Raw genomic sequence first — 26011 nt, 5'->3', positions numbered from 1 at the left:
AGGGGGAAGGTGTGGGGAAGGTGTGTTCTCTGCCCGAACCTGCTCCGGCAGTTGTCCAAACTCGCAGAGGCAATGAAGCCTGAAAGACAAGGTTTTCTGGACAGATGCAGTGCAACGATGCGTTCAACACTAAGTAAGTAGTCTTCTCAAGAGTTGTCTTCAGGAAGGGGCCATAGATAACAGAGCGAGTTACGACTATGACACTGTTATTTTACCCACACGTTTTTGTTGTTACCTACACTTCACTTGTAATTTTTGGAACACGTTTTAAGCAGCAACCAAACCCTGTACTTCCAATGCCAACAATCGCAATCATGGGTTTGACCAACAGACGGGGCTATTCTGTTGTCGGCTGTGAATGCTAGTACATGTTCAAATAAAACCTTGTAAAAAATGTTATGAATTTGAGCTCACCTCTAAAGGGTTACATCATGGAGTTTGACACTCTTGAGATGCATAATGACATGCTCGACCTATATTCGACCTTACTTCAGTGGAATGTGTCAATTCCTCAGGAGGAAACATACAGTAATATAATATGTTAATAAGAGAATGAAAAACAGCTTCTATCTCAAGGCCATCAGACTGTTAAATAGACATCACTAGAACATTAGAGGCTGTTGCTGCCTATTGAAATCACTGGCCATTTTAAGAAATGGAACACTAGTCACTTTAATAATGTTTACATATCTTGCACTACTCATCTCATATGTATATACTGTATTATATTCTTTTGTATCTTAGTCCATGCCGCTCTGTCATTGCTTGTCCATATATGTATATATTCTGAAATTCCATTCCTTACTAGATTTGTGTGTATTGGGTATATGTTGTGAAATTGTTACATATTACTGCACTGTCGGAGCTAGAAGCACAAGCATTTCGCTACACCCGCAATAACATCTGCTAAACACGTGTAAGTGACAAATAAAATTTGATTTGATACTGTTAAATGTCTGCGCAAATTTTAATGATAATAATAACAGTAATAATATCCTAATTATATTGTTAGGCTTATTATTATTATTATTATTACTATTGTTAACATTGTTGTTGCCATTATTATTATTTTATGAAATGTAGCCTACATGTTCTCATTTAACACACATACCTTTCCATTAATATCTATTCCACTTGCTTTATAACATAGCAATAGAAAGTTTCACACCAAGCAATACAAGTCATCCTGTGATCTTTGCTGATATTTTTTTTTACATTTTACTGTATAGGTCATGTTGTCATTTCAAGTGGCACGGCCAGAGAACGAAAGGCAACTTCAACGAAGAATCCTCTCTTGATAAGACTTCTCTGAAATAGGCTACAGTAGGGCCTTCACACAGTACTGTATTTTCAAAATCGTGGGTGGAGATTTCAGTGAAGTCACTGCCCCCAAGTATGTTGATTGACGTTACCCAATGGCTCCTCCCTGAAAGTTTTTTTCTTCGTTTTCCAGTGTAGTGCGTTGATTTCATACCAAAGTCATACCTAACATTCCAGTTACACTGTCAAACCAGGATAAATATTATTGAAAAAGATAATGCGCCCAAAAATTAAGTATCAAAATTAGTAAGTTACCTTCGCTTTTGTTAGGAGGGGTGATTACCAAATAAAGGTGAGTAATTAATTTGTTCCCTTTGTTTAAGAGCTTTCGGTGAAGTTTTCATGCGGCTCTCGGTGAAGTTTTCAGATCATTGTCATTTTTTGCATTTTTCCGTGGAACTCCCTGCGTTGAGAGGGAAGAAAAGAATAACGGATTGATCGCCTATCTTGTGTGTGACTTTCTCTGTGTGCAGGACATCTTTGCTAAGCTTTTAACTATATTGACTATACTCATTGACAATAATAAGCCAGTAGTATTGCTTCTTTGTCATTACTATGGGACAACGACCATGTTTCCTTTCTTTTTCATACAGCTGCTTGGATCTGGAGCACTTTCCTCTAAACTTGTTCTCCAGAAGAATCAAGTGGTTTAATACCCGAGAATTGACAGACAGAGAAAGGCAAATTGGAGGAATACATAAGTCGACATTTTACGCGCTGTTTTGCTGCGCCCCGTAGGTAAGTGAATCACCGAATTTGGTAACATCGTGTCCAAGGAAAGATACCAAATACGAGCCTTCCAACCAATTTATATAAGTTTAGATTTAAGTAGGTTTTTAAAAAAAAACATTTATTTCATCTTATTCTTTATTATATTACAGTAATCTATTCTGTTATGTGTTCAGTGGATGTTTACCGTTTTTTGTTTTAACAGAAAATGGCAACACTGACAAAACAAATCTGTTTCCAGCAGTTTCATGCGAAACAGATACACTGTTGATCTTGCTACAATTTGACATGGTCGTTTATGCGTATTAATATATGTATAAATACAATAGAGAAAACATAAAGCTATCATAACTTAATCATAACTTTAGTACACACACCAGAGCAGCCTCTATACATACACACTGTTGTTTACCAAATGTTCAGATTTACTTAGGACACTTGTAAATCTGTGTTTTTCTTGTCCAATCAGTCCTCTGACTTATTATCTTCATCACAGGGAAAACATAAATTGTCTGTTTTTATTTTACTTTTGTATTTATTTTTATTTTTTGGGGGGCGGGATATGTCATAATGAATGTTGTATTATTCATTTGTGTGTATCCCTTACTGAATAATAGTTCAACAGCCAAATTAGTACTGATTTTTAATCAACAATTTTCATATTAGCCTACTATTTAAACAAAACCTGATTCCTTCCAACAGTTTCTTTCATCCTTTCTTTTATATGGGTAAATTATCTTTAAGTAAAGGTTTTGTACTTTCTTTGAGTTGTGGATCTTTCTTGATCTTCTCCACAGGGGCCAGTGCTGTTTCACTGGATATCCTTACTTCAATATTTAATCCTTATATTAGCATTTAAAATGGATGGATCTGTGTGCATATAATTATATATCTTCAAGCAACACCTGTTCATGGTGTGCTATTGGTTATGCTTGGGTAAACAGACCTTTCTTGCTCCAAATGCTTTCCTTATTAGAAATACAAAAAAAGTGGGATGCTTTGCAAGGTTTATAATTTTTCTTCTCTCTCAACCACCCTGTAAACACATGTACACAACAATGTTACAGTCCAGTCAGTGCCATTCAACAGGTAGAACAATAGAATGTTGTCTTTCAGGTTCATCACTACGTACAGTTAGTAGACCAGCCAGAAAAGCCTGTTTAGGGTTGAGATTATAGGCATTTAGGGTTACATTCAAATGGTAAACTAGCATTCATGTTTTTTCCCCTCAAGAAATGACTCTGAAATCAGAACAGATAATTAGAAAATATTTACTCCACTGGAAAGATACAGTCAGTCACCATTTTGTCAAACCATATGAAGCAATCACACCAAATCACAATTTTGGGTTTGTTTATAATTGACATATGAACATAATTGACATAATGGATCCATACAAACACTAGCCCCAGGTCATCTGCCCAACTGTAAATCAGGCCCAACTGTAAATCTTTCAGATGGACTCAGTAGTTTTGCTATGTTGTTGAAGCACTGGAGGCACTCCTAGTTGCAGCTGCACATTCTCTGCCTCTGGAAGAGCTAGACCAATGTTTGTCTATACAGTCTTCAGTAACGATTGAAGCTAACATATGGTGTTTGGTTGATAATGTGATACAAGTCTTGCCAATTAAAATTAGTACGCTATAAATATAATAAGGGTAATATGTGATATCTATATTGTGGCAATATGAGTTTCAGTATAGGGAAACAGTGCTGACTGAGGGACATAGGCTCAACATGTAGTTGAGTTGACATTGTTGGAATTGTTTATACCCAAATATAGGTAGTACTTACAAATATAAGAAGTGATGCCTCATAGTGCAGCCTGCTTTGTATCATATTAGTGCAACCAAACAAATAAGCACTCAGGCCTACTGTAGCTTAGAAAGTATTGGAGATTTTTTCAGGATTGACTGAAGTTTAAGGAGCTATATGCACAATAAGTTAAACAGTTTATGAATTAAAAAGTTGTTATTAATCATTTCTCCATGTTACTGCCAAAACATGCCTTTAGTTTTACAACTATGTTGTGGAATTAAACCAGGGGAATAGAGTCCTGTCTCTACCTATTTTATTCTGTTTGGGTGGTCTGTTATAAAACAGAACCCATCAGACCATACTTTGAAGTTACACATTGTTGATTTCCTGTGTTGGAAGTATAGTACATTCCAACATAAACACTTGGGTGACTGAGGAAAGTTAAGATTAAAGATGAATCACACTTAAATATTGAATCCGCAGTAGGGGGAAACAGTAAGGGGAAACAGCACCACTGGCCGCCCCACCACCATTGTCATTGTTTTTGTTGCCGAGCTGAGGAGCATCGTGCAGCATGGTCATTTTTGTGTGCAGAGATGTCCGAGAGGAAATAACTGTGTTTGTTGTTTGCAGTAACTTTTTTGTTGTTCTAATATCGCAAGGGGGCATGGCTGTTTCACCTTTAAGGATTCCAGCTTAAAAATATGTAATTGTCAGTAGGGGAAACAGCGCCACTGTCCGCCCCACGGCCGTTGTTTTTGTTTTGTTGACGAAGCAGATGTGGGGAGCGTCGTGCATCAAGGTACATATGTCAGAGGGGAAAAAACAGTGTTCGTTGTATGCAGTAACGTTTTTGTTGTTGTAATATCGCAAATGGACATGGCAGTTTCACCATTAAGGATTCCAGCTTTAATACCCTTTAATATCTATAAAGCTGGACCAATTTACTTTCTCTCTGAACATGTGGAAATTGTGTGCATGTGAAAAGAAAATAAAGCAGTGAAAGTATCCTTTGTGAATGAAGGTGTCTAATATTAAATTGTGATGTAGTAATGAGGAGAGGGTAAATCTGGGAAGGATCAATATTCTGCTGCTCTGACAGATTCTCCCTCCGTCCTCAGTGTGTTTATGCAACATGCATGTTGCAGACTAGCGCTATGCTTTGCTCTGCTCTCAGTCCCAACACAATCAGCTCTTTCTCAAACAAACTGCAACTCATACTCTGTGGGCTAAGTATATTTTGTTTACATCTCACAGCTTTACTTGTAACGCAAAAGCCATAGCTGCCTGCCAGCTCTAATGCTTGTGGTCAACTCGATTATTTGAACAATATCCTCTTAAAGTGGGTAGTTTCTCTTCTGGTCTCCCTAGCTGTAGTTCCCCAGGCCATCGGTACAAACAATAATTTAATTAACCTGTTCCAGCCTAGCTTAGTGCACGGGCACTGGGCAGAGGCTTTTATATCAGGACAGAAAGGGTTTTAAGACAGGGTTGTGCAGATGTGAACTTACAACACCTCCTATGATGAAGCTGAAAGTGCAAATTAGGAACGTTTTAGAAACTGTCTGAAGGGGGATGGCGCGGCTATTTTATATTCAATTATAACACAGATACTATCCAGGCATTCACTCAGATCTTCATGCATTCTGCATTGGCATGGCATGGATAATAAATGTGTCCCTCTCTTTAACAATGTAATCAGGGAAATCTTTTTTATGTTGCCACCACTGTGGTTTTCATGGTCGTGAATAAAATGGCCTATTTGCTGTACTGCAATATAAACATCAGAGTGACAAGCCTATAATATTTTTAAGGATTTAAAAAATCAACCTATAAGTAGGCCTACTGTTAAAATGTGTCATTTATCTGACTGGGTTAATTTATCTCAGACAGCATATAATTTTAAATGTTTACATCTATTTACTATTTTCAAACATACATTACATTTACCTTCTTTTAAATACAGTAGGTAGTTGTTGGTTCTAGAGATGCTGGGTTGTTTCTAGCTCTAGCTTTACTGGCTATATGAGAGCAACTTCACTGGTTTGTGCTAAACCCTCAGACGAATGGCTAATGAGCTCTGCCCATTTGTGCAGACGTTGGTTGCCTTTTAGCACCATCCCCAGAAGTGGTCTTCCAAATGTTGGCCACATACCCTTCTGTCAACAGAGGTCTGAACAAATACCGCTTGTGACTGTTGCAGACACACAGAGAGAGCCTCAGAGAGATCTGGCCTTCACAACATATAAGAGTGTAATATTTAACTGAAACCTCAAGAACGCATATTAGTTGTATCATTAAGAATATTCACTTGGGAATATTTCATTTATAGCCAGGTACAATGCACTTTAATGCGGTTATAAGGCATTGTTAGATTTGTCGTAAGCATATATGATGCTATCCTTATTTCCAGGATCAGAGTCAATGCACCCCTCAGCAATTACCATGTCTTAGTAGCCTGATTAAAATACCATTAATCAACATTTGATTAACGTTAATGCATTGAGTGCATGGGCTTGTTAACATGTTCTCCAAATGCAGCAAGGTCCTAACTAACAGATACGACTTCTGGCCTCCCTGACTGCTCAAGGGAGGAACTTGGGAGTGGCCTAGAACAGTATAGTCTTTGTGTCCATTTTTTCCCAAATTGCTAACTTTTCAGTTGCTCTTGTTGCAACCAACTGTTGATAGTGATGAACTTCACAAACCAACTCTTTATTGTGTCGAGAGAATGACAACAGAACTCTGTGGGCTCATGCTTTATGCAGCAGTAAACAGGATGTCTGTTTGTTAGTTTATATCTCTAGGTGGTGTCCATTATAAATGATGGGGGCAACAAACCGGGCCTGGCTATCTGGGATCCTGTCCTATGACTGATGTAGTGGGCATTGTGTTGGAGTGGGGCTCCAATGACTTAAAGGGGCCTTGCTCTTAATCACTGCCTTTAGAGTGGGGAGTTGGAGGACGACCTCTCCAAAACCAAACCACACACTTACTGAAGAATTTAGACCTTACTAAGCGTCATACACATCTAAAAGTGTTGTGTAAAGGATCAACAGGGCTTCTTATATTTTGTCTGTTAAATGAGTTGTAGGCTACACAATGGCTGTGAAGTCATTTTGAAAGGATGATCACCTCTGGGTATGGGTTTGAAAGTTTGTTCCTTCATAAAAAAAAAAAAAAAACTTTCCTGACCTCCTTATTTTTCTTGCCATGCAACAAGTACCACATATAGATTATCCTTTATCGCTGGGCTATATGGGTAGATGAGTAACTGTATAAGCTTGCACACTTGTGCATAAATTACCCATGTCTTAAAGGTTTCACAGATTAAGGCACCAAACCGCTGGCCTCACCACAGAATGACCAACTCAGGCGAGGAGGAGAGGATGACTGCTCTGCAATGCTCCCTGGAAAATTTCTGATTAAACTGCTGAATCAGGTTGTAAAATAAGCAGTCTGGCGCTCTCTCCGCTTTGTGTCAGTCTTTCCTCTGTTGGTCGGCTGGATTAAAGCTTTACTCCATGGAGCTGTGAGATGCTGAGGTAGACCCTAGTCTGTAGGGTCTGTGTTGTAGGAGGACATGGATTAGTCAATCACCCGCCATTCAGGCCCTGGGTTAATGTTTTATACTAGAAGGAAGACGTTTTTTGATGTCTCATGGCAGATTGGGAAAGTTATAACATTTGTTTCCCTTTCTGTCAGACTTGGAAATATTTCAGTTGATTTCAGACTTTTCCAAATCAAACATGCCTTTTTTGTGGGTATCCAAATGGTATTTTTCTGCTTGTGATTGTGATTGCCTTACTGACTGAATGTAAGCCCCTCTCTCTTTCTCCCTCTTTGCCCTTCTCTTTCCCCCTCTCTCTTTCCGTCTCGTTCTACCTCTGTCCTACACTTTCCGTCTCTTTCTCCCTCTCCTTCTCTAGCTGTCTCCCCTTCACTTTCTCTCCCTCTGCCTTTTGCCGTGTGAGCTGTCGGTCGTCCAACCCTCCTCTCACTCTCAGCTCTGATTGTTTCCTGAGCGCCGTGCCAGAGAGGAAGTAGGAGGAAGTTATTGGAGGAGCTGGAGAGAATTTATTAGGGCCAAACACAGACAGGGGAGGGGAGAGGAGGGGGAGGGGGAGCTCCTCTAGTGCTCTGAGATGGGGGCTCTCATACTCTTGGGAGTCTAGGAGGGGAGGGAGGGCTGGCAGTGTCTTGGCCCGCTCTCTCTCTCTCTCTCTCTCTCACTTTCCTCTCAGAGGCAAAACTCGACTAGGCTACTCAATAGGCAGCTCACCTTCCTTTTCAACTATTGAAATGGAACGTTTTAACATGGATTTAAACTTGATTGCATACTGTAACCCAGTGGTAAAATAAGCTGCTTTTGAGTAGAGTGAGAAAGAGCAAGAGTGTGTGTGTGGGTGCGTGCACATGTGTGTGTCTGTCAGTTGGTCAGGGGTAAGGCAATGTCTCCAGCCCTGTAAGAGAACCACTCTCTTGGCCTGAGTGTATTTAAAAAACAAAAATTTGTAATCTGACTTTAGAGAGCAGCTGCTCCTTCAATCGCCAAGTCCTGTTGTTCTCCTTGTCAAGTGTGTGTTTGTGAGGCTCTGAGTGTGTGGGTGTCTGAGAGAGAGAGAGAGAGAGAGAATGTGTGCATCTGTGGATAATTGTGTTTTATAGTAGGCCCTTCAGCCATGATAATGGGATTTTCTCCGGGGGTTGTGTGCAGAAAGACAGAAAGATGTTCAGATATGGTGTGCTTGTGTGTGTGTGTGTGTGTGTGAATCCATGTGTGTGTGTGTGTGTCTAGTATGAGTGATAGATGGGTGTGTGCAGGGCTTGGGGTCTGCCCTCGGGGGTACCTCACCAGCAAGTGTCCCAGCTGCAACAGCAGTCCTAACAAAGCCTGCATTCTGACAGACAGGAACAATCTGACAAAGACATGATGATATTATAAACAGATGGGAGGGAGACTATGCAGTCCACCAACCTGTACCCGTTTTGTTACTTTTACAGTCCACCAACATGTACCCGTTTTGTTACTTTTACAGTCCACCAACATGTACCAGTTCTGTTACTTTTACAGTCCACCAACATGTACCCATTTTGTTACTTTTACAGTCCACCAACATGTACCAGTTCTGTTACTTTTACAGTCCACCAACATGTACCAGTTCTGTTACTTTTACAGTCCACCAACATGTACCTGTTTTGTTACTTTTACAGTCCACCAACATGTACCAGTTCTGTTACTTTTACAGTCCACCAACATGTACCAGTTTTGTTACTTTTACAGTCCACCAGCATGTACCAGTTCTGTTACTTTTACAGTCCACCAACATGTACTAGTTCTGTTACTTTTACAGTCCACCAACATGTACTAGTTCTGTTACTTTTACAGTCCACCAACATGTACTAGTTCTGTTACTTTTACAGTCCACCAACATGTACTACTTCTGTTACTTTTACAGTCCACCAACATGTACTAGTTCTGTTATTTTTACAGTCCACCAACATGTACTAGTTCTGTTACTTTTACAGTCCACCAACATGTACTAGTTCTGTTACTTTTACAGTCCACCAACATGTACTAGTTCTGTTACTTTTACAGTCCACCAACATGTACTAGTTCTGTTACTTTTACAGTCCACCAACATGTACTAGTTCTGTTACTTTTACAGTCCACCAACATGTACTCTTTTGTTACTTTTTTTGTTCTAAACTTCACTGTTGACTACATAAGATACAGTTTCCTGCCCTTTGCATCTCTAAGGTTAGGATTATTTTATTGTGTACGGGCATGACTTTGAGCAAATGCATATCTCTTCGGAATGATCCCATTCAATTTCAATGGGACATCTGCTCAGAGGGGGTGTTAGACTACTTAGCTCTCCAATGCTGTTTGCTTTGTAGTGTCACAGTTGAGCATAGTGTGTTTGTCGAGAGCATTTTACATGTTGACTTGAAATGACTTAATGTAAAGATGACCTCATTTGATTGACAGCATTGGTTGGCTGTCCAGTCCAGGCCTACTTTGGAGGATGGTGTCAGTCTGAACCTGGTTTCCTCATCAGTTACACCATTGTCCCAGCTCAATAGGCCAGACTTCTCCCTCTCAGGGGATGTTTAGTCTCTGTAAAACTATTATTTATTTCTGAAATCCATCCTGTTTGTTTCGAAGTGCAACGTATGAATGAAACATGACTTTCCCACCACTTTTGGAATGGAGCAGGGATGTCCCCCGTGTCATAGTGTAGGGTCTGTCACTTTCCACCTCGTCATTCCCACACTCCACCAATTAAAAGACAAATGGATCATCTTTTGAATGCATCAGGATGATGTCCTCTTTTTATAAACATTGGTTGAGTGTATAAATCACTGGTTATCCCTAGACAATCCTCCACCAACAGCCAAAATACACACAACCTCTACTTGTTTTCTTGTCTGGGGCTGTCTGTGGGGGTTTTCACATGTTGACTGTGGACAGTTAAACACATAATATAACACACATACTCTCAGGAGTCACATGGAATTCCTTCCTGTGTTTACACCGACAATTTCCCATAGAAGAAAGAAGAGTGGGCCACGACATAGAATGACTCAAAAACATATTCAGCATTACATGGGATGTATTATTATAAGCAATGCTGGGAAAAGTATAGACCAGCAAACCTGCACAGGGGCCGGTGCAAAGATATGTCAGAGACCTGAAAATGTAGGATCTAAATTTGATCACTCTTTTTTTTTTTTTTTTTTTTTTTCTGCACAGCAAACTTGTAGTGTATTTGAGTTTTAAAAAGGCTTCTAAATTTTGTAATTTCCACTTTGAAATTTCAGACAAAATGTATCAACCCCTACAAAAATGTCCATTAATTATAATCACATAATAATTCACATTTCCTGTTGCTCCAGGATTATTTTCCTGCTGTAGTAAACTGGCTCAAATTAAGATCCTTCATCTGTAGCTTTATGAGGCTTGGGAAAACGGATGCAGAGGATTTCTGGGCTGTGAATGGTGGAGTTTGAATGAATGTGTGAGGTGCATAGCTTACCACTGGTATTTACATTCCTGCTAGGGCTGCACAATTAATCGAATTCACATCAAAATCACTATATTGACATGTGCAATTTCCATATCGCAAGAGATAGCCATATGACTATATTTTGAAACGCCACTCAGCCTTGTGTAATGTCCGTTTTTAAAGTTGACTCTGTTTGTCATCTCTCTCCCTCTCTCCTATTGGGGCTGCTTCCCACACACAAAACGCAGTTCCTCCTCCCCGCTGTTAGATTCACTATAAGGTTGCATGCTGTTCTGTTAGGTTAAATGCAGTCAACAAATTGTTCCAAACAAGAAAAATGCTGCTTTCCACTTTGCTTCTTAATATTAATCAGTCTATTTCAATGATTCCAACAGTTCACCCAAGTGTTTTGATCTGTATTGCAAGTCAAATCACAATATTTGGTTAAATGTTGAAATTCGATTTATGCCCATATCGTGCAGACCTAATTCCTACTGCACATTGGAATCTGTAGCATGTTGGTCTCAGTCAGGTCTGTGGCTGGACCTACTCCCAGAGAGTGTGGGAGGGGAAGTCTGGTTGTCACTAGTTACCACAGCCACAAAGTCAAAATGGCCTATCGTCAAAATTCATGAAAACTAAAATGAGCTTTTTGGTCTTAATTTAAGGTTAGCAGTGTGGTTAAGGTTAGGGTTACTTTTAAAATCTGATTTTAAGAAAGGAATTATAGAAATAGGCTCGGTTTAGCCAATATTATGACTTTGTGGCTGTGTTAACTAGTGACGACCGGCAATTGTGTGTGTCTCGCCTGACTTTGTATTCAATCTCAGTTTACCGTGTCATTCAATCAAGAGGCCTTATATCCCATCTGGCAACAGGCGAAAGACGCCATTCATGGAAATTCTAATTGTGTATGATGTTTTTGTCTGCTTGTGTGTGTTTATATTTGTGTCCGTATCAGGGTGTGTGTGTGTGTGTGTGTTCATGTGTGTGTGCGTGATGCTAAATCTGTGCTCTCTGCTGTCAGCTTCCCATCGCAGATGTGCTGTGTTTCACCCATAAGGAATCAAAGGGCCTTTCTTCTTTGTGAGGAACAGCTGATTTGATATATAGTCTGTATCTTCTGAGGGTTTTTAATGTTTTAAATCTGCAGAGCATGGCCCAGATTGTGTGCCGAGGTACCAAATTGTTCTATTTTCTTCCTAAACTGATTTACAGTTTCCTCTCTTCTATTGTGTTGGTATTTCAGGTCAACACTATGTTGTTGTCTCCTTCAATTTAAAGGCTGCCGCATGCTTCGGTTCGGCTGGGGCCATTATTATAATTTTTTGGGTCATTTAGCAGACGCTCTTATCCAGAGCAACTTACAGTTAGTGAGTGCATACATTTTCATACTTGCCTCGAGAAAAAATGTTGTGTGCACGAACAGCAAAAAAAAAAAATTGCCGAAGGCCAAATAAATAAATAAATATCGTCATAATGTATGCACAAACTATTCAGAACTGTTTTCGGATGGGAAGCATGCGGATGCCTTAATGTAACTTTACAGATGTAGGATCTTAATTTGAGCCAGTTTGCTGCAGCAGGAACATAATCCTGCAGCAACAGGAAATGCAAATATTTATGTGGATTATAATTAAGGGACATTTTTAGTAGGGGTTGACAGATTTCCGTTAGGGCAAATCAAGTCTGACATTTTAAAGTGTAAATTACAAACCTTTTTAAAACTTGAGTACACTACAAGTTTGCATTTCCTGCTGTGCAGGAAAATTGTGAGCAAATTAAGATCCTACATCTGTATGTTACTAAACTCTTTATAATCCCTTTGTATGGTTTGGTGTTTAAATAATGTTAACACTGTCTAATAACTGTAACATAGAAAAGGTTGATTGCTTTGGTCCTTGGAGTTCCCAATTATCGTAGTAGGCTAATTGAAATAGGCATCATGTAGCATCTGACATTTTAAGTTTGTAAAACCATTGTTGATAGTTAAATACACAATTGCACAGTTATATGCAAGGGTCTCATTTCCGTTTGCTGTGTCATGGACAATTTGGACTTTTCTGCACTGTTTTACTACATTATATTGAATTACACAGTAATATAGTAAAAGTCCATATAATCATAGCATTGACAATGTCCTCTCTCTCTTCGCTGGTTAGCGTCAGGCAGCGTCATGGAGAGGCTGTGAGTGTGGTTGTGTCTGTCTCTCTCTCTGTCCATGCTGATGTTGCATTCCAGCAGAAACAATCCTACTGTTCTCCAGACCCCGAAGTGGACGCCTAAATTGGACAATCCGCCCCCTCCACTCCTTTCCCCTCCCCTCCCCCCTACATGTATCCCTTGGTCTCCAGTCCTTATTTGGGCAGAGACGTTCTGAGCGCTGGGTGGAGTGGGGGAGGGGGGCGTCGGGTTGACACAAAAGAAGCAGGAGGAGGAACAGTGAGCGCTCACAGCCCTTTCTTAATAAGGACATGTCTGGAATTTAAGCCTCGCTCTCCATGAGAGCTTCTCTTTCACACACAGCACAGCAGCACCCCGCTAAACAGACTCATTTACTATTTTAACCCATTACTCAGGGATTCTGATCGGTATTGTCAAATCCCCATGACAAAACTTTTAAGAAACTCAGAATCACTCTTACTATGCAACGATTGACTCATATGATCCTAGCTTGAATGGGAAAGAGACAGCTGTGTCTTCACTACTAGGATACAGCTAGGATTAACACTGGGACTGACTCCAAAACATTTACACACCATTTGGACATACTTGACCCAACATTGCTGGTCTTAAAAGAACCAACGTGTAATGGATTCTACTAGACACTTGCATGTACATTATGCAATATGCACCCACACCTTTCTACTGCAGTGGACGTTGACTGCAGTGATTGTGCAAGTTTCTGTAGCAGTTTCTGGTCATTGGATCTGCTCATCTTGAGTTGTGTTGGGGTAGATGTATCGCTGCAGCCTGATCTCTGTGGACTTTTAGCTTGAATACGAGTGCTACGCAAATTCTGCCGTGATCTCCACATTCAGTCGGGGGTTTAACACCAACCTTGGTCCTGGGGGGCCCAAAGCTCTCAGGTTTACCTCACAATCTCACACTGTCTCCCTCAACCAGACTTATTAGACTGCTGAACACTTGAACTGGATTGACCACCTGCACTGACTCTGCACGTTAGCACACACACACACACACACACACACACACACACACACACACACACACACACACACACTTTGTTCTTCTATCCTCCTAGGGACCTAACATAAATGTACATTCAAAATCCTATTTTCCCTAACCCCTAACCTTAACCCATAACCCAAACCCTTAACCTAACTCCTAACCCTTTACCCTTATTGTTGTTGCATTGTCGAGAAGGAACCTGCAAGTCAGCATTTCATTGGACAGTGTATACCATGTGTATCCCGTACATATGACTAATGAAACTTGAAACTAGGCATTACACTTAGTTATGGTTGTTAGCTAGCAACTAACTCTACTGTTTGTGACTGGCCTACTGCGATAAATTCAGGCCTAGTCAGACTGGATTGGCGGGTTTTCCCTTCAGGAGGTAGAACTGGTTTTCCTGCCAGTTCTACATCCCATCATGCTTAGGGTAATGTATAAAAATGCCAAGTTGCTCATTATTTTGGCTACCATGGCTAGTAAAAAAAAGAGATCTCAGAGACTTTGAAAGAGGGGTCTCAAAGGAGCGTAGGGGGTTTAAAGTTTGTGTGTGTGCATGTGTGTGTGTCTCAGTCACCAGATCTCAACCCAATTGAACACTTATTGGAGATTCTGGAGTAGAGCCTGAGACGGCGTTTTCCACCACCATCAACAAAACACTAAATTATGGAATTTCTCATGGAAGAATGGTGTTGCATCCCTCCAATAGAGTTACATACATTTGTAGAATCTATGCCAAGGCGCATTGAAGCTGTTCTGGAAGCTTGTGGTGGCCCAATGCCCTATTAAGACACTTTATGTTGGGGTTTTCTTTATTTTGGCAGTTACTTGTACATATTATTATTGTACTGTATAGAGGTATAAATGGAGAAACAATGCCCGTTGTCTGCGTCTTTTGTCTTTTAGTGAAGAGAAATGTTAACTTTGTACAATGGGGTAGTTGTGATGTTTAGTAAACAATACTTTAGCTTTTCTTTTCACATCTGTCTTAATCCTCCAATTCATATTTCTGAAGTTGCATTGTGCAACTTTAAAATGTGCAATGATGCCCTCGTGAATTTGTTTTACAGAGGAACCTCAAAATGTTCTTGTAACGTGAGGAGTTGAGTTTACCCATAGGACCATCCCAATTGGCCTTCCCCATATTTGTCCAATATTTGTATTTTTGTCAACATCTGCAGAATGTCAAATCTATAAACACACACATCCTGGAATAATGGATACTTTGGGGACTCTCATTTCAGAAACAATACAATGCCGAAGAGCCGACCACATTGGGACACAGTCCCCTAACCACAAGAATTCTTTGAGGCCACTGCTGATTAGTGTGCTCTTTACACTAGGTTTTATAGAATATCTTGAATTCATTTGGCAGTTTTAGAGACATAAAGGCTAGGAAATTATAATAATTGGGGGCTGTATTGTTTATTTATACAGATTTTATGATTTCAATGAAAACAAACAGCCTACTTTATATGACTGAATCTTAAATGTACTTGCCTGCTAATGATGACAATGATGATGAAGTTGTCGAGAACGATTACAACACACTTTTTTCATACTTTTTCATAATGAAAGTACTCACTACTGTAATTCGCTCTGAACACTCAGGCCCCCATTCCAGCATTGGGGAACATCCCACGCCCCTCCAAACCTGCGCGCACACGCGCCACATCTATTTCTATGGGCACAAGCACTGTTCATGACACAAACTGTTCACGCCCCTGTTGTTGGCAGAGATAACATTTTCCAGGTTTAAAGCTTATTTCCTGCATTTCTACACTTTTTGTCATGTGGTGCAGAGAAAATGTTGCAGTTTTAAAGCTAATTGTCTTGCAATTCTGTACATTTTGCCATGTCTAATGTGTATTCGTGGGCATTTCTGACAAGTTATAATTAGCTCTCTAAGACATTGTTTTTTTTTTGTTGTAAAAAGTGTAAAAAAGCTCTCTAAGGTATGCAATGACTGACATGATGAGGAAAACTGATGATGCACTACCCAATTTCGAAATTGCACCTTGTGCATTCTACTATTACAACTTTCAAGAATAAGTTGAAAGCTGGACTGAGTTCCTTTTTGGGGGGGGACCCCTGCGCCCCCCCTGCCGACCCCTCGCTTCCCCCCTAGGGGGAGCGCCCCACAGTTTGGGAACCACTGTGCTAAATGACCAAAATGTTAAATGTTAATGACGGTCTCTCTCTCTCTCCCTCTCTCTCTCTCTCTCTCTCTCTCTCTCCTCCCCCTCAGATCCTCTGACTGTGGGGCTCGGGGTCGGGCCCAGGGTGAGCCGCCACCATTGCTTCCAACGAGTGGAGTGCCAACGGTAGCCCGGGGGATGGGCTGGACGAGGGCAGCGATGAGCTGGACAAGGCCATGGACGGGGACGCCGAGGGGGTGTGGAGCCCAGACATAGAGCAGAGCTTCCAGGAGGCCCTGGCCATCTACCCCCCCTGTGGACGGAGGAAAATCATCCTCTCAGACGAAGGCAAGATGTACGGTGAGTAAAACACGAGCACGTAGTCACACACGCACACACACATACAGTTGAAGTCGGAGGTTTACATTCGTTTTTCAACCACTCCACAAATTTCTTGTTAACAAACTATAGTGTTGGCAAGTCAGTTAGGACATCTACTTTGTGCATGACACAAGTAATTTTTCCAACAATTGTTTACAGACAGATTATTTCACTTATAATTCACTGTATCACAATTCCAGTGGGTCAGAAGTTTACATACACTAAGTTGACTGTGCCTTTAAACAGCTTGGTGATAGGCTAATTTACATCATTTGAGTCAACTGGATGTGTGCCTGTGGATGTATTTCAAGGCCTACCTTCAAACTCAGTGCCTCTTTGCTTGACATCATGGGAAAATCAAAAGAAATCAGCCAAGACCTCAGAATATAAATTGTAGACCTCCACAAGTCTGGTTCATCCTTGGGAGCAATTTCCAAACGCCTGAAGGTACCACGTTAATCTGTACAAACAATAGTACGCAAGGATAAACACATACCGCTGAGTAAGGAGACGCATTCTGTCACCTAGAGATGCACATACTTTGGTGCAAAAAAGTGCAAATCAATCCCAGAACAACAGCAAAGGACCTTGTGAAGATGCTGGAGGAAACAGGTTCAAAAGTATCTATATCCACAGTAAAACAAGTCCTATATCGACATAACCTGAAAGGCTGCTCAGCAAGGAAGAAGCCACTGCTCTAAAACCGCCATAAAAAAGTCAGAGTACGGTTTGCAACTGCACATGGGGACAAAAATTGTACTTTTTGGAGAAATGTCCCCTATAACTGTATGGCCATAATGACCATCGTTATGTTTGGAGGAAAAAGGGGTACGCTTGCAAGCCGAAGAACACCATCCCAACCATGAAGCAAGGGGGTGGCAGCATCATGCTGTGGGGGTGCTTTGCTGCAGGAGGGACTGGTGCACTAAATAGATGGCATCATGAGGAAAGAAAATGATGTGCATATATTGAAGCAACATCTCAAGACATCAGTCAGGAAGTTAAAGCTTGCTCGCAAATGGGTCTTCCAAATAGCAAAATGACTTAAGGACAACAAAGTCAAGGTATTGGAGGGGCCATCACAAAGCCCTGACCTCAATCCTATAGAAATCTTGTGGGCAGAACTGAAAAAGCGTGTGCGAGCAAGGAGGCCTACAAACCTGACTCAGTTACACCAGCTCTGTCAGGAGGAATGGGCCAAAATTCACCCAACTTATTGTGGGAAGCTTGTGGAAGGCTACCCAAAACGTTGGACCCAAGTTAAACAATTTAAAGGCAATGCTACCAAATACTAATTGAGTGTATGTAAACTTCTGACCTACTGGGAATGTGATGAAAGAAAGAAAAGCTGAAATAAATCATTCTATCTACTATTATTCTGACATTTCACATTCTTAAAATAAAGTGGTGATCCTAACTGACCTAAGACAGGGAATTTTTACTAGGATTAAATGTCAGGAATTGTGAAAAACGTAGTTTAAATGTATTTGGCTAAGGTGTATGTAAACTTCTGACTTCAACTGTACACACACAGAGAAACAAAAATCAAACTCAGTCCATGTGTTAATCTGCCCTGCATCACTTTCTGGCTCATTCATTAAAACACCTGTGGCTCAGTGTGTTTGGATCCCATTCCCTTCTGGAGTGAGGGAGGGAAAACACCTCAGTAGTTTGTAGTATATAGAAAGAAACATGTTTCTTTGATGTTCATTATTATGATTTTTTCTCATCATTCTGATCACCACAGAAGGCTATCATGGTAAGTCTCTGGCTGTCCTTGCTCAATGCATTAAGCAAATAAAGTTTCCTACCCTCCCATTCGATTTTGTCACAGGCTATGTAGCCAATTTTTTCTGAGAGTGCTCTACAGAACAAGTTTAAGCCTGTCGTCCACTGACCCAGGGGCTGATTCTTCCAGTCTCACTAGAACACAGCAGCAGAGCTGGAGCTGAGCTACCCAGAAGACACCACAGGCAGCTCCCTTCAGCCTGGTTTTCACCTGGCTTTCCTTAGAGCTCCAAACTGGTTCTTTCATCACATGTCTGTGCTGTCTCCAACTATTTGCCACCTGTCATTTATTGCTCTTCTCTTCCTCATCTGCAGTACTTAGGCCTACTGTGAATTAGGAAAGTGGCAAAACCTGCTCTCTGCTTATGGAGCAAAACCAAGGGTCGTTCATTAGACTCATGTCAGTCTAACGCACTAAGATGCTTCTTGCAATGAGTAGTTATACACTGTCGCTCACCTGGTCTCGAGAGTAGCTTTTGTTGCTTCTTGAACCAGTTGGACAACTTTGCAATGATTATATCAACGCCATAAATCAAACCATGGAAACAAAAACACTTCACAAGGTCCTTTAGGGGTCTTAGCTATTTCCTCCACCAGCATGTTCATTAAATCACAGGTGGAGAGAGCAATTTATGTGCTGAATTCCTCTGCATCCAGATGGAGGAATTGGCAAGTTGCTGGTTAGAATCGTGAAACATCCAGGTGTTAGAAACTGGCTGCATTTGTCTTAAGTTATTTTGATCTCCCACTCTCTCTCCCTCTGATGGGTGAGAAAAAAGGGCCTTGACAGGCTGGGCTGCTGGTTTGAATTAGACAGCCAATTTAAATGTGAATCGTCAGGAAATGCATGGGGCACGGGCTGAGATGGGGGCTTATTCAGGGAGTTTGACTTCACAATCTCCTCACGAAACCTCTTTTGGTTTGGGGAACAATGTTATGTTCACCAGCATGATACAGGCTGAGTGTCCTCCTCAAGTCCTGTTGTGCAACGAATTTCAAGTCCTTTAATTATTGTTAATGTCTCATAAGGTTTAATTGAAGCCTGCACCGTCAAAACCTTATTAAATCCACCATCGACTTCTATCAGAAAGTATTTCAAGACTGTATATATTTAGGGGATTTCTTTTCATGACTGTCTGTGTTGTTTTTCTGTCCTTGCTGCTGTAAAATGGAATGTTTAGCATGCGTCTGTAGTGGATAGACACGCACATACCTCAGATGACTCAGCTGCTAGCTGCCGCTGTGCTAGCTACCGCTGTGCTAGCTGCGTTTCTGGGCTGTTTCAGAGAACATAGAGAACATACCGGTATCATAGGCTGAGCTGGCTGGGGTCTAAACAAGGCCAGAGCTCTGATTAGCTCGCCCCTCCTGGCGGGATGTGGTGTTGAGTCTGCCACCGGTTACAGTCATTTTAACTATATCTGACTTGACTGGATGGCTAGCTAGCTTATGAGCGTATTCAGTGACCTGGCTATATGTCAGAGGGACCTGCTGCTAAATGCTATTTCGTATTTGGCTTACTTGGTGATAGAGGTACTTAGAATGAGAATGTACCAGTTTAGCACCACTTCAATGTGTCTGTGAATTTGTTTATGTATTGCCTATTAGCGACAATGCATTTATAGCAGTGCAGAACTGCACAGTTTGCTCTGACAACATTGCCATGGGTTGACCTCTGTCTGTCTATTGACCTTCCCCTTGAGTCTATTGAAGAAGAGACTTTAATGGGAAGCAAGATGGCGGCTCCTCTCCTGGTTTGGCAGGACAGTGAGTGTTCAGAGCCTATAGCTCAATATTGTTTGTCAGAAAACGAGCACACAGAAGTGGCAGGTCAACCCCACAGTGTGTTCCCTCCCTTCGCACCACACTGTCAGGACCCCCAGTAGAGGTCAAGAAGAGCGCCTGCTTTTTTCCAGCGCAGTAAACACCCTATCCAGTCATCTGAGGCCCTTCTGGCAGCGCCGAGGCATGCCCCCATCCCAGAAGAAGCCTTCTTACAAGGCAATGACCTCAGACATCTAAATGCTGCCCTGACGTGAGGCTGGGGGAATTTTAACGATTTCACTGCGTGTAATGCTTTCTACTTCACAGTCTCAGACTGGGGGAGCGATGCTAGCCTAACACCATGGCCTCCAAAACCAGGCAAGTCATCATTATCCCTACCGTTGGGAATTATATCTGGATTTTTCCACAAGGAATGTTCTTGTGGGAAACCTTTGCAAATTTCCACTGGTATTCCATGATGACTATTAACCACGAGTATCATGTGGCGCTCAGAATTGACCAGGTTTCCCCGATGGTCATAATGTCAGATGCCCTTGAGATGGAAAATAGAATGTGGAATCAAAACTCAATAAGTAGAACACCCCCAAAATGGTAGGAACATAGATGCCAGGCTATGGTTCATGCCTCTGTGTCTATTGGGATAACTGAGCACCCAGCAGGTTTAAGGGGACAGGTGAAAGCGAGGGATCTTTGCTGGATGAGTGTGTGTCAAAAAATGTGGCCTGTCTTGTTTTGTGGTGGGGCACTGCTGACATATTGTTCACCTGTGTTGTTGCTGAAAGAAGGCATGTTGTCAAGCCCTGAGCACACCTCCGGCTCCTACGCCGCGCCGAGCCCTGCAGCTGTCACAGCTGCAATGCACTCTGGGTAAGAAGGAAAAAACAGCAAATGGGGCGTTGGAGGGAAGCACATGTCTCTTAGTGACCTTTGTGAGCTGCCAGGAATGAGCGATGGGTTCATTGCACACGCAGAGTTAGTAGAAGGACAAAGTAATATAAGGTGCAGTGGGTGGATGAGTATTCTATACTGTGCATCAGTTTGATAGATGGGAGAGGAGAGCAGCGTGTGATGACTGAGAGGGCCTGGTGTTTCCCTGTTAGCCTCTAGCTGAGATGTCAGGCATGTTCTCTGTCATGGCCGAACAGTATGTTAGCAATTTAGCATTACCTCAATGTGAAAGGTGGGAGAGAGTGATGGAGCGAGAGAGGGAGCGAGATAGATAGAGACAGAGGGAGTGAGGGCGAGAGAGTGTAGCAGTGAGTTACCTCCGCTCCCCATCTCAGTGTGGAAGTGGAAAATTCCAGTAGACAGGCAGTAAAAGAAAAGGATAGGTGTGTCCTGGCAGGGAAGAGGTTAAGCATGGCAAAGTCAGCCTACGGGGCTCTGCAAACTGTGGGTGTTGAGCAATCTGAGACAGCGACGGAGAGAGAGCGAGGTTGTGGTAAACAGGGTGAGGTAGAGTGGGGGGAGATGGAGATAGAGATAGGAAGGACAGAGAGGAAGATGTACAAAAAGTCCATCCTCTGCAGTGTGTGTTTGTGTGTATGTGTGTGTGCACCAGTTGTGTTTTTCGGCGGTGTGTGTGCCAACCTGTTCACCACCTGACTTGGGGCCTAGGAGGCCCCTTCTCTTCCGCCTAGCTGACCCCTCTGTCTAGTCTGAACAGGCCTTGCCAGCCTGCCTCTCAAACCCAATATTCTACTTTGCAATATTCATGTCAGACCAGGCAAAAGACAAGCTTATTCCATGGCTTGCAACCCAAGTTAGTTACAACATTTAATGAAGACACACAGAACACAACATTTCTTACAACTGCCTCTGTAAATTAAGCTCAAGTCCAGTTATGTTTGTGCTGACAATCTGTATTCAGTACGGATGGCACAGATTTTAGAAGCCAATACATTGCTGACCACACCGGCCGCATTGCGCAAGCGTTGCAAAACAAATGTACACATGCATGTTATTCAATAATTTCATCCAAACTGCTCGTGCGCGTCTGTGTAGCCAGGTGCTAAAATAGAACTTGGTTCTATTTTAGACGCTTGACGTGCTGCAAGTCCTCCCATTTCCTCATTGGTTTTTATGAGCATATAGCCACATGGGTGATTAAAAGATGAACGAGTTCCACACCTTAAAGTTGGTTGCCAACCGCCATATAAAATCAGCCACCAAAAAATGTCATGCATTTCATGTAAAACAACAACCCAATGTTTATCTACCAGGACAAATTAACTAGCAACAGTCGTGTGTGTTTTGACCTGTCCCCAAATAATATAGTTGGTTCACAGTTGGTTTTGGTACTTTAACCTGTATGGCGCACGCAGAAGCACGCACGGAGCCGGTTTGGTCAGCATGTTAGTTTGTTAGTTAGTTCCACTGCTCCCTCAGTCCAGGAGATTGAGAGTAGCAGTTGGGCTGAGGAGGGTAGGGGTCAGTGGGCCAGGCCAGGGGGGAGGGGGATTATAATTATTCTCTCCCACCTCCTGACTGCGACGGTCAGTGGCAGGTGTTACTGTCCGTTGGGTAAAGGGTCACACACATGGGTTGTTTTGGGAAGTGAGGGGTGTGTGTGTGTGTGGTTGGGGGCAGCCCTGATGCCAGGTGGCAGTTTTTGGCAAATACAGTTATGGCTTTGTGTCTCCTTCAAGAGTTACAGCCTCAGCTGCCCCCCCCATACCTCCCGTTCCAATACACCCCCCCCGTCCCCGTCCCCAGCCCCTCACCCCACCCTCTCCCACAGCCCTGCCAACCAACCCTTGGACGTGAAGCCCATTAGCTTAGCGCTGTGCGCATGTGTGTGTCCGCAGTCCGCACAGGCACTGGCTGCGCTCGCAGGGCCCTGGCCAATCAGACTGGCTAGCACAGATGTGACAGGCTGGGAGGAATGCTAGGAATGCGGAGGCGCTGGGGCAGGCGTGTCTCTCCTTAGCCGGGGGGAGAGGCGGAGGGCTGACCGGCTGGATATCTGACTGGCTGCTGCAGTTCAGTATCGGCAGGCCAGGCAGCTCAGTGGCGAGAGAGAGGAAGAGAGAGAGAGTCCTGCTCAACTAAGCTCAGCTCATTGGAGAGAGAGAGAGAGAGAGAGAGAGAGCGAGAGAGCGAGAGGAGGGAGGGAGGCCTGCTCAGCTCATGAGAGAGAGAGAGAGAGAGAGAGAGAGAGGCCTGCTCAGCTTTTTGGAGGGAGCGACAGAGCGAGAGAGAGAGGAGGGAGAGGGAATAATTACACCAAGCAGAGCAGAGCCTAAACGAGGCCAAGGGCCAAGGAGTGTGTGAAAAAGGCACAATGTTAGCTTTTCTCCTGTCGTTATGTCTGCGGTGCTGTCTGAAGTCGGTTGGCCTGGCCTGTAACAGGGCTTTTTTCACCCTGGGTTTGTGATAATGTGAAGCTTTAGCTGTCCTTTGTTCATAACCTGGACTGAGTGTGTATGTGTGTGTGTTTTAGAGAGAGGAGTAATGAGCTCATGGCTGGCTCTCAGTTACTCTCAATGAGTGTGAGGGAGTTTAGGTCATTATTCATGATGGTACAGCTGTTGTCTCTCTTTCTCTCTCTCTTTCTTCCTCGATTTATCTCTCTCCTTCTTTCACATACACACACTTACACTCTGATACACACTGACCCTCTTTGGGGAACTTCCAATAATTTCTCTTACCAATCAGCAAATGTCAAAATGAAATGCAGACTTCCCTACCTAGGACAAAGATACACAAATTGTACCAGGCAAATCTAACAAATATGACCGGACAATGCTGGAAAATACTAATTGCTTAGAGCATTGACAGATTCCATTGTTCTGTTGCTCTCTCATTTGAAAAACATCCAGATAAGTTGCATTCAAATAAAAGTAACCCATTTGAAGCCCCTGTCAACTGTCTGGACTAAAGCCATTAAAGCCAAGAATAGAAGGCACTTCTCTGCCGACCTGTTTGTGCAGAATGTTGAGTGTAGATGTTACATAATGAAACACGTGTTTGTTCTCTTTTTGTGTGTCTGTAATTATGTGACCGCAAGAGCTAAAAGTCAGGAGGTGTCAAACACGCTAATGAAATGAAAAAAAGTTGTTGAACCAGTCAGTTGTAGTATATGCCCCTTTTTTTTAAAAATTGCTAGTCGTGTCCCAGTGTCAGTGGTATATAGGAATGTTCACCCACTGACTGAAAGGTTGGGTAATAAGTGTGTTCCTAAGAAGAACCTTTTGGGGAAGACGATGGTGTGCTGCGATTTTGTTCAGCCCCTGTAGATATTTAACAGCATATCTTTAGCTCCACCTTGTGTTTGTTGTGTAGAATCATGTGTAGAATCATGGGCAACTTTGATCCGGAGCCATGATTAAAGTTGCCCATAGACACAGATCTAGGATCAGTCTTTTCTTTCCAAATCTGAACAACCTAGGGTGGAAAATGCTTAGCTGATCATAGATCAGTGCCAGCTATAGAAAAGCCAATGTCTCACAAATGATTGCCTAAATGTGTGAATCAGATTTGTCTTTCTTTCCATGCTGTATTTGTCATGGTATTCTTCACCTCCCTGTTCCAGGTCGCAATGAGTTGATAGCCAGGTACATCAAGCTGAGGACAGGCAAAACCCGCACAAGAAAACAGGTATCAATACTTGCTTTTTATTTTAGAGCAAAATATATGATAAAACAATTAACCACCCAGACTCAAACATTTATAATTACTTCATTTTGCCTTAATTGTCAGTTAACACCATCCAACTCAAATCAAAGATAAAAATAAAAAGTAGCTTGTGAATTGCCTTAATTTGATGTTTGAGTATCTGTATAATATTGTGTGTGTGTGTGTGTGTGTGTGCGGGTGGGCATCCGTGTGTGTGCGTGCTCTATGATGCTTAAAACTGTCCCGCACCCCTTTAGGTATCTAGTCACATACAGGTGTTAGCACGGAAGAAAGTTCGAGAATACCAAGCGGGTATCAAGGTAGGTGCTACCGAACGGGCCTCCAGCCAACTGTGACTGGGCATCTCTTTCCTCTTTGGTTATGGCTTCTCTTCTCTTCTCTTCTCTTCTCTCTGTCTCCTTTTCTCTTCCCCTCTTGGCTCTTCTCCTCTGCAGGTTTCTAGCCATTTGCAAGTTCTCGCCCGGAGAAAATCTCGCGAGATCCAGTCAAAGCTGAAGGTATGCGCTTCTCTGCGGGCTGGGCAGGGCGGGGCTGGTCAAGGCTTGGCTTTGCGCTATCCAATTAGCTCGATTTTGTGCACTTTAGTTCCTATTACAGCCGTAAATGGATTGGTGCTCCATGACTAGAACATATCAGTAGTGGCAAACAGTACAGTATGAGACTCTCAGTCTGCATAGGGGTGTATGGGCTTGAGGTCACTGCATGACTCATCATATAGGCTAGCTAACTTGTCTGGGAGAGCATAGAGAACAAAGCTAGTAGCTACCATGCATGCACAGCACAGAGAGCAACAGGCTAAAACCATGGTCATCTTTTGACCATTGAAATACATCTCGACGCTTAGTACAGTACTGTACAAAGCAGTAAAGAAATTATATAATAGCATGAGCTGGCTTCATTCTACTGCTTGTCATGTATACAGTAACTCAGCCTGTGGTGTAGCCTAGAGCAATGCTGTGAGCAGTGTGATCTGTCTATAGTGAAAGGTGTTGGCACATGGCCTTGTCGCTACAGCTCCACATCTGTCCCTACTGTACCTATGCCAGCCATGCTTCTGCCTATAGGCTTTCCACAGCTCTTCCTCCGCCTTCAACCCTTCTCTCCGCTCTGACCCCAATCTCCATTGGATCTATCGGAATGTCCTCCTGTATGAGATTTAACTACTCCAACCGTATGCAAAGACCTAGAGCTAAATGTTAGATGTAAACCAGCATGCATGTTTACACTACTAGAGCAGTATGCTTAGAACAATTGTATTGCCTGTATACT

At 42.3% G+C, this 26011-nt stretch overlaps 1 protein-coding gene across 1 annotated transcript in view; it reads left to right on the top strand.

Annotated features, from left to right (window-relative positions):
- Window positions 1–1451: 1451 nt before the first annotated feature.
- The window catches only part of LOC311133874 (transcriptional enhancer factor TEF-5-like), a 40210-nt gene continuing 15650 nt past the window's right edge, over window positions 1452–26011 (top strand). The window contains exons 1-5 of the mRNA XM_084167479.1: window positions 1452–1612; window positions 1914–2058; window positions 16261–16510; window positions 24639–24703; window positions 24979–25041. Coding sequence (XP_084023605.1) covers window positions 16387–16510; window positions 24639–24703; window positions 24979–25041 — 252 coding nt within the window. The 5' untranslated portion in view covers window positions 1452–1612; window positions 1914–2058; window positions 16261–16386. The remainder of the gene's footprint in view (window positions 1613–1913; window positions 2059–16260; window positions 16511–24638; window positions 24704–24978; window positions 25042–26011) is intronic.

This window comes from Coregonus lavaretus (genome assembly GCF_964263955.1).
Source record: "Coregonus lavaretus genome assembly, chromosome: 8".
NCBI lineage: Eukaryota > Metazoa > Chordata > Actinopteri > Salmoniformes > Salmonidae > Coregonus > Coregonus lavaretus.
Note: the sequence above shows the minus strand (reverse complement) of the source record. Positions and strands in the feature narration are given on the sequence as shown.